Raw genomic sequence first — 9,982 nt, forward strand, 5'->3', positions numbered from 1 at the left:
GTTGCTGGCAGAATCAGAAGTAAGGTGGGGTACCAACTTTGTTCCATGCTCTGACCATTAGAAACCACTTCCCTGACCATCTTATATCTTCTCTAAGTATTTTATTGCTGGTTTTTCACTCAGGAGGAGTAGTCTCTGCTCACTGAAAAATGGCTGTATTTTCACAGCTACAAACTATGTATATTTATGTTTTAAGGATACTCTTAAAAAACATCCCGCTGGATATTGTAATGGCTTCAGTCTCTTTTTCTGCATTAGGTTGGGCAACTATTGGGAAGCTTCCTTGAATGTGCAATAAAGCAATAAAGAACATGAGATAAACAACACATCTTTTACCCATAAGGAATATTGCTGAATGTGTACTCTATTTGAAGAAATATATTATTTTGCTAAAGACTTTGACTGACTGCCATGGCTGTGAGCACCTTTGGAGCATTTATTTGCAGCTTGATCAGAAACAGCTTGTGCCATTGTACATATTGAGCCATTCACTAACTGAAATGGAAACCCTAAGGCAAGTCCAAAGCTTTGGTAGCTTTGTTGCCTCTAACAGAGCATCCTGGCTGGTGTTCATCATTATTCTAGTTACTTGCTGCTCATCTTTGCATATAAGAGCCCGTCCTCTTATCCCCAACTCTCCTTTCCTCTCCATCTGGAATGCTCCTACAGAGGTTTGCACTGAAAAGATTCGAGTGCAGCTGGATATGAGACTCTTCCACTTGGTAGGAAGCACACTAAAGACATCCACTGAGCAGAGTATTACTATATTCTATGCCAACAGGCTTGGCAATTATCCTTACATAGATGAGAACACAGCTGAGACATTTAATGGTGGGATCCCCCAACTCTGTTCCATAGAGCATCATTTAAAGAAAGCCAGAGATGACATTAATTTTTACCTGCCTTCAGATGAGCAGGTTGGTTTGGCTGTCATCGACTGGGAAAACTGGAGGCCACTATGGATACGGAACTGGAAATCGAAAGACATTTACAGACAGGTGTCTGTTGAGTTTGTTCAGCAAAAAGATTTAAGCCTATCAGAAACCCAAGCCAGGACTTTAGCCAAAATGGAATTTGAAGCTGCAGCAAAATCACTTATGTTGCAATCTTTAAAACTGGGAATATCAATGAAGCCGAATCATTTGTGGGGATATTACCTTTACCCTGACTGCTATAACTATGATTACAAGCAAAATCCCCACAATTATACAGGAAGCTGTTTAGATATTGAAATAGAAAGAAATAATGAGCTTAATTGGCTGTGGGAGGAAAGCACAGCACTTTACCCATCTGTCTATCTGGAAACGGCCTTGAGATCTTCCAAAAATGCACCACTCTTTGTTCGTAATAGAGTTCAAGAAGCCATTAGAGTTTCTAATGTTTCAAATTCCACCTGTCCACTTCCCATTTTTGTATATACACGTCCAGTATTCACAGATTTCAATCAGGAATATCTCTCTCAGGTGAGTGAGGCTTGGCTAGCTCTTAAATATTTGTAATATAAGGCATACTAAATATATAGGCACAAAGCATTTGCAAGATGATTAAAGTATCCCATGGAGGGTTTGGATGTTTACTTGACAAGTAAATGAAATTGTATTGACATGGAAGTGTACAGATAGAGTCATAAAACTTAAGTTTATTCAGAAATTAAATTCAGCCAAGCCAAAAAGGTTGAATTCTTCCAAACTTCCTCCTAGTACCTTATGAGTAGTACTGTATCCAACAAGTAGTGAAATGCTATGAAAGTGGAAAGAATATTGTAGCAGGTTAATTGAGGGAAAATATGAATTAGCTGTTGTTCCAAGCTGACTAGTTAGAGGCTATTAAAATTGGACTAGGGACAATTTTTAAAAAAATGATGTATAAAGAAAGTATGAATAAGATTACTTTTAAAAAAGATGTTTCTGTTGAGTTTTACCTCAAGAAGTATTAGGAATATAAAGTGTGGTCTGCCCTGGTTTTGTTAGAGAAGTGGCTCTCCACCTTTCCAGACTACTGTACTCCTTGCAGGAGTCTGATTTGTCTTGCGTATCCCAAAATTTCACCTCACTTAAAAACTGTTTGCTTATAAAAATAAGACAAAAATACAAAAAAGTGTCACAGCACACTAGTACTGAACATTTGCTTTCTTTCTCATTTTTACCATATATTTATAAAAATAAATCAATTGGAATATAAATATTGTACTTTAATATGTATTTAATCATTTCAGTGTATAGTATATAGAGCGGTATAAACAAGTCATTGTATGAAATTTTAGTTTGTACTGACTTTGCTATTGTTTTTATGTAGCCTGTTGTAAAACTAAGCAGATATCTAGATGAGCTGAAGTAACCCCTGGAAGACCTCTGCATACTCTCCGGGGTACATGTACCCCTGGTTGAGAACCATTGTGTAAGAGGATCTTAGAGATCTCAGAGATGTCTATTGTGAGATCTAACTCTGTAACTGAAGAGGCAAGTTTCTCAAATCTTTAAGAGAAGCTACCTTTCTCTAAAATGTTAAATACCCATTGTTGATTAGGTGTTAATAAAACAAACAAACAAAAAAACTTTAGTTTTCTTGTTTAACAGTCAACTCCTATCCTACCCTACCCTGTTGCTCATTTTTTGCTCTCTGGGCTCTTGCGATGTCACCATTTCACTAGTTCTCCTACTATTGTGGAACTTGCTTGCCTGGATAAGGTGACCAGACAGCAAGTGTGAAAAATCAGGACAGAGGGTGTGGAGTAATAGGCGCCTATGTAAGATAAAGACCCAAATATCGAGACTGTCCCTATAAAATCCGGACATCTGGTCACCCTATGCCTGGAGCAGGGTCAGAATTTCTAAAGTGAAAAAATAAGAAGAATAAACACACAAACTTTTTATATATACCATAAAGAGGCAAAAATGGCACAAGTCCACTGAGTGTTGCCTTTATAGGTCAATCTCAAGCATGATGAACAAATTTTGCTCTCATTTATAATGTGGCAAACTCAGGACACTTAGCTACCAGGAGAGGGGTAGTAATTAGTCCCAGAAGGCTTAACCATGGAGGAATAAGGTTCAGCTGGAACAGGGGTTACCAGGGAGCTAATTAGTTTCAGCTGGCCCCAATGGCTGGAGACCTTTTTAAAACCTCCCTGGCAGGGAAGCAGGGGAGAGGAGAGAAGTAGAGTACCTGTCAGTGAGTAGAGGCAGCTGAACTCTGAAACTTTTCTCGCAAGGCAGATTGCACTCTCCCCAGAAGGAGAGGAAAACAGAACAAGGGCCTGACTGAGAAGGGCTCAGCCAGACCCTGCGTGACTGTGAAGGGCTTTTTGCTTTGCCCAAGCCTGTGTCTCCAAGGCTAAGAAGGACTGAGCTAGCAGAGGAGAGGCAGGTACTTTGCCACATACAGTATAATTTTGTAAATCTGGAGAAACTCCACTGAAGTCAGTGGGGTTACCTGGGATTAAACCTGACTGAACAATATATAAACAAATATTTTAAATACATCTATGTGTAAAGCCCAGGAGCACCGTGTCTCCCTTTCCTGAAGGCAGAAGGTCCCAAAGGTGTTGACTCTTCCTCCTGCTCCTTTTCTGCTTTGGCTCCCCCCCTGCTGGCCAAAGTTAGGTGAAGCATTGCCCTGAACGAGGTCTTTCATGCCCCAGCCAAAGGCAGCACTTTTGAATTTGGACCATCAACTCTGATTAGCCAAAAGAGCTGATAAGGGGGGAGAAGGAGATGGAACAAAATGGTGATCAGTTTGGAGAAGTGCCCGTGTGTCTCATGAACTTGTAGGGACTCAATTTGAGTCTTAGTTCTCTGATCATAAGACATACTCAAAAGGGTGTTAGGTGGCAACATTGTCTTGCATCTCCTCAACTCTGTTCCAGAATCCAGCAACATAACTAAGAGCAGAGTGTGGGTGTAATGTTTAATTATTTACCACTTTCAAGGTGATTATCCTGGTTACATAACTTATTGTATGTACTGCATATTACTGAAGCATACTTATTTTATTATTCATCGTTGCACGTTTGCTTTCAGGATGACCTTGTAAATACCATTGGAGAATCTGCTGCATTAGGGGTGTCTGGAATTGTAATCTGGGGAGACCTGAATTTAACATTGAGTGTGGTATGTCAGATTAATTACTTTCAATTTTTAAAAGAACAATACATTATTTTTCCTTAGAGATGAAAAGTGTAAGGTATTTATTATTTATTTACTCCTCTCAGAATTTCTGCTTTAAATAATGACTAAGCAGTTTTCAGAAGACCCAGTGTCTTCTCTGAGATGAAGGCAAACACCTTTTGAGGCTTGTTGGTATGATCTGCCACTCTACTTAAATAAAACGTCAACCCTTCAGAAGTCTTTTTATATCAGTGTTAGTACTTAGATTTCAATCTGATACATGCTGTTAGGGATTAATGACTAGACAAGCTACTATGTTAGCTGCAAGCAGGTTGTCACTTGTTTGGTCAGTTTAGAGTTCTGATATTTCTTCATAGCATTCCATCCTAAGGCTCAGAAAAATATTCAGGAGCAACTGTTTTTATGATCGTTCTCATTGATTGTTTTTTTTTTAAATGATAGATTTAGGAAAAATATTTTAAACATTAGGAGGTGATAGCCTGTTACATTTCGCTATTAGCCTGTTCTATATTTCCTATGCAGTGGATGATAATACCTTGACTGAATCCTATATGAGAAAGATGCATGGCAAAAGAGGCAGAAAAATCTTTTTTCCCCTTCATTTACTTTAGGAAGATCAGTCACAGTTTGAGAAACACTGTTCTAAGGAAGTTGGAATAAATCTTTTGAACTAGCCCATTTGTATACAGTCAAGTCAGTCCATATAAAATATTGTTTGTGCAGTTATTGTACTTTTACCCCCACCCACAGTCTCCTAAAAGGAAGGAATTGGAACTGTCCAGCACTGTTGGTGTCCCCTGAGCAGAAAGCATGCCCACATAAATATTCATAGTTCTTTAAGGACTGAATTTTCAAAAGATCTGAACGTAGACTCCAGTTGTACATGCTTGGTTTTGATATGAATATCATTTGCATCTAATTTGTGCACACAATTATTATGACAGAATTTACATTGGCAATAGCCTTTAGAATTAAATTTGCAAATTTATTATCAGCAAATGAGATTTTGCATATACAGATTGTAACATTTGTCTACACAGGTCATTTTGGGTGCCACTGCAGTCAATATAAGTGACATAGACTGACAGAATCAGTAACAGTAAAGTCTTGCAGCTCTTCAGAAGAGTGCAAGGATGATGGGTCGTGTTGTTCAAAGTCCCGTACTCTAAATTGTCCAAGAACAACACAGCCTGTTACATAAAAGTTAAAAATAGACAGATACAAACTGGATTGCTTGAATTAAAAGAACTATACTAAGGAGTCTTCAAGACTCCCAGAGAGGTCACAGGTTGGCATGACATAAGTGATAAAAATGGAGAGATTCTAGAAATGGGAGGAAATATCTATAGTTGAAATCACAAAATGTATTTTAATTGGCAAATGTTACTGAAATGAGGTGACCACCATGGACAATATTTATCTGGGCTTCACCAAATAGGAGTGGGAAGGATGCATGGACTGGAAGAAGAAAGGTTCACCATCCTGGCTGCCACTCCCACTCTCTCCTGGTTGGGATCCACACTAACACCACTGGGCCTACATCATCCTAATCCTGAAAGGCATCATAACCAGATCAGACGAGAGAGAGGGAACCAGATGACATTGCCACCTCTACCAGCTTTGGCTAAATCCTAAACAAGGCCTGGAACATGAGATTTTGGTTCCTGGTGTCATGCCCTCCCTTGAGTCATTTTCCTTCCCTGCCTTGTTTCTTCTCTTTCCTAGCTCACTCCTTTTGCCTTCTGTCTAAAAATAAAGAGTGTGGATGAGCCAGCCAACACAACTCTTATCTTGTGTAACATAACTGAGCCTGTGACCAGAGAGACAGCTTAAAACAATGCCTTAAACAGATGGCTAGGGGTTCGCCAGGTCTCAGAGTGGCTGATAATGAAATGTGCCTGTGCTTCTCCAGCAGCGAGGCCACAAGTACAAATCAGCACCTAAAATAGAAAAAACGGCTTCCTTCTTTACTATTCTGTCCTCTCCTCTTTCATGTGTTTGCCTTATTTTATCTTAAAGAAAATGGGGTTCAATTTCAACAACAGCTCCAGACCATCCAAACAAACTTCTTTTCCCCAGGAGACCAGTTAGCACCATCTAAAAGGCTGTCAGACAGAGCTGTCTCCTATAAAAGATTGTTTCCAGCTAAAGGGAAGGGTTACCATTAAAATGAAAGTCTTATTCAATACTTCACGTTTCAAATGCTCAAATGCTTTATTTCCCATTCTTTTTATGTATCTTTAATAAATGAGTTATAAAGAGTTTTTTAGTGGAGGCTGTTACTTGCTGTGGAATCCCAGACCACACTTAACTCTTTAATGTTTGAATAGTAAATAAATGTTTCATCTTAGCCTTTGTTAGGTCCAAGACATACCCTTTTCAACATAACGGGTGGAAAAAGGGAAAAATGCAGAGAACTCTCTTAGGCCCTTTCTACACTGGGTTATTGTCCTGATTTCAGCCATTGGTGGGCAGCCATTGATGTAGCTGCACCAGTACGAACACTAAGGAAGACAGGGTAAGCTAACAGCTATCAGCTGTGATATGTACTGGTACAGTTTACCCCAGGGGTAAACTGCACTGGTGCAAATAGTAGCTGTGCCTGTCTACACTAGGTGTTTGGTGTCTAATGAGGGCAAATGCCCAGTATAGATATAGCCTCAGAAAAAAAAATACCAAAAAGCAACACGCATACCCCACCCCCCGCCTCTAATTATGAAACCATGCCAAGCAAACAGGAAACCTGTGCCAATTACACAAGAATTTCTCAGTCAATGAGGCATGTTTTGAAGATATTCCTCAATATGAAGAAGTTCCCAGAACTTTTTCCGTTCCAAAGGCAGAGCCCTTGGAGTGTTCAGTTCGAACCTTGAAAAACCCCTACTTTCTGCAGCTGCTGGATAGTCAGCTCAGTGGAAAAAAATTAAGACTTTTATGGGGATAATAATTAGAAAAAATGATCATTTGTGAAGACCTAAAATTCTTCAGGATCCCCTCAAAATAAAAGGAATTTTGATCTCTCTTATAACTTAAACACATCTGACTCAAAAAAACCTATAGGCTAACCTTACATAGATAAAATGAAAGCCTTAATTCCTCTGCTTTCTGATATTTGAATGATTTTAATAAAATCTCCAGCATCTACCTAGCATAATTTTGCCATAAGTATTGCACTGTATAACAACTTAAGTATGCTTGCTTCTAACAGCAAATGATAACTGAATGTCTGCATTCGCAATACTTCAAGAGAAACACTGATAATTAGCTACAACAATGTTGTTATTGAAGTGACAACCATTTTCATACTGAATTTGTATACTAAACTTTTTTAGTATGATTTTCTTTTCACAGAACACTTGCAGGACTCTGGACAGCTACCTTAGGCACACTCTGAACCCTTACATCATCAATGTAACAATGGCAGCCAAAATCTGTAGTCAGATATTATGCCATGACTCTGGTGCATGTGCACGAAAGAACTGGAACTCCAGTGATTATCTTCATCTGAACCCAGAGAATTTTGTCATTCAGATGTCAAGGAATGGGAAATATTCCATACAAGGGCAGCCATCATTTCAGGATCTGCAACGATTTATAGAAAAATTTTATTGCCGCTGTTATGCAGGCTACAATTGTGAACCTAGTGTTGATATAAATGACATCCACTACATCAATGCCTGCATTTCAGAAGATATTTGTGTTCAAGTATCTTTAAATTCATTTTCTAATGTAGAAGCCTCTGGGGACAGAGCCTCTTCCAGCATGAGTATATTTTCATCTACCCCACAGAGAAACATAACATTACCTGCACATAATGCAACAGGAGGTTTTCAGCAAACTATTTGTAATAACACATTCAATGTATCTACTGCAGGACATATCAATGCCCCAACTAACAGTAGTGGTGATTTAAAGATAACCAATACTCATAGCTTCAGTGGTTCATCTTCTGATGAGATGAAGACATTGGATGTGGTTTGTTTAATTCTAATTTTGAGAAATCTAATCTAAATGGCTCAGCTGACAAAAGAATGCCATTTCCATTCTCTCTTTCTTTCTTTCTTTCTTTCTTTCTTTCTTTCTTTCTTTCTTTCTTTCTTTCTTCAAGGATGTGTTCAGCATTCTGGAGTTTTTATTCCCACAAAGAGACCATTCTTGAAAGGAGATAAGTAGCTGTGATGTCTGTGGATTTAATTGGATCAGTCCCATTTTCTGTGCCTCAAACTATACATCAGCTTTTCAGTTTAGTTCTAAAAACTACTATTTGTGCTAGAGAAATGCTGGCCACATCTTTGTGTAACAGAATAATAAAAAAAAATGAACATTTTGTAACTAATTTTTATATTTGAAAAACAAAATTTTATATGGGTGAGGGAGCTATTTGTAATAGAAGATTTTTTGTGTTAAAATAAGTGTGTGAAATTCACTTCAAACTGATTCTAAGTGTGTCTTGAGTAGTACGTAGACTTGGTGCTTGTTCTCTTTATGAGGTGAATTTTCATCCAGTGTGAATATAAATACTAGTTCCTACAAATACCTGAATTAACTTTAGAGCTGAGGAAATGATTTGTAGCCAATTTTTGCTTTTAGAACATCTGCAAGGACTTTGCAATATACCCCTTATCTAAATATATTCAAAGACTTTTTTAAAAAGTTATTAATTATGCCCTATGGAATGATTACAAACAATTCACCTCAAGTATCTAATATTCAATATTCAAAATTTGATCTGTATTGGCTAGGTGTGAGTGATCACAAAAGTCATGGGGTATTTCTGTTCTTTCACTGAATGAGCTAAACTCCCACCATCTGGAGGAGGGATTGAAGAAGCTAATGGGGTCTGTGAGTGACAGAAGCTGTGCACACTAGCACTATGCCGGTATAATTTATGTTGTTCAGGGGGGTGGAATATTCACACCCCTGAGTGACATAAGTTTCGCTGACAAAAGTGGTAGCATAGCTTAAATCATTAGCTTATAGAATATTAAACACAAAACTATGTTCAAAGAACATTAAGGTTGCAAAATTCAGCACTCAAAAGTTAAGGAATGCCAGCACTGAGGGTGCCTGTACAACCTTAATTCACTCCTCCTATGCATGTGCATTACGGTATATGATCATACTGTTTTTATCCATAGAAACTCTGACTCATTCATTCAGAGAGAATGCTGCTCAATGAACAAGCAGCTATTCAACATTTTGTTTTATACTCGTTGTTCCATGTGTGGCTCTAGGCCCTATTTACTCCACATTATTCAAACCTTGCTCTGAAGAAAAAAATCTTGTCATCTTGGGCTTTACTATAGTGCTCATCACTATGGTACCTGAGTGCTTCACAAACATGAATTGATTTTCACAACAGGTCTAATGCTATTATCCCCATTTTACACACGGGGAATGGAGGGCCACTGATTAAGGTCAAAATTATCCACTAACTTTGTGTGTCAGATATGATCTGCCTAGGACCTGAATTTTCAGAATCCTTAGCATTATATAACATTTGATACACGCAAAGCACAGCTTCCATCAGTTGCAGCTAGGAGTGCAAATCACATCAGCAAATGACAATCTTGGGGCTTAATTGCACTCTATGTCCATAGCCACATGTTTGGGGCAGTGTGGAGCCATATACCCAACATGGATTTGTCAAGAACAATCATTCCAAATCAATCTAATTTCCTTCTTTGATAGGTTTATTGGCCTAGTGGATAGGGGGCAAGTAGATACGATTTATCTTTATGTTTAGTAAGGTTTTTGATACAGTGCCTCATATGCAAACTAGGGAAATGTAGTCTAGATTAAGTTACTATAAAGTAGGTGCACAACTAATTGAAAAACCATACTCAAAGAGTAGT

General features: G+C 38.3%; 1 protein-coding gene across 1 annotated transcript; it reads left to right on the plus strand.

Annotated features, from left to right (window-relative positions):
• The first annotated feature begins 470 nt into the window (after positions 1–470).
• Positions 471–8,138, plus strand: SPAM1 (sperm adhesion molecule 1). The gene is made up of 3 exons (XM_030554209.1): positions 471–1,463; positions 4,020–4,109; positions 7,479–8,138. The coding sequence occupies exons 1-3, from the start codon at positions 501–503 to the stop codon at positions 8,136–8,138; spliced, it is 1,713 nt and encodes a 570-aa protein (XP_030410069.1). The 5' UTR covers positions 471–500.
• The last annotated feature ends 1,844 nt before the right edge of the window (positions 8,139–9,982 follow it).

Source organism: Gopherus evgoodei, chromosome 1 (assembly GCF_007399415.2).
Source record: "Gopherus evgoodei ecotype Sinaloan lineage chromosome 1, rGopEvg1_v1.p, whole genome shotgun sequence".
Classification (NCBI taxonomy): Eukaryota; Metazoa; Chordata; order Testudines; family Testudinidae; genus Gopherus; species Gopherus evgoodei.

Coding starts and splice junctions, on each gene's coding strand:
- SPAM1 (XM_030554209.1), top strand. CDS start 501: ATGGAAACCCTAAGGCAAGTCCAAAGCTTTGGTAGCTTTGTTGCCTCT. Junction 1,464..4,019: donor ATCAGGAATATCTCTCTCAG/GTGAGTGAGGCT, acceptor GTTTGCTTTCAG/GATGACCTTGTAAATACCAT. Junction 4,110..7,478: donor TGAATTTAACATTGAGTGTG/GTATGTCAGATT, acceptor TTCTTTTCACAG/AACACTTGCAGGACTCTGGA.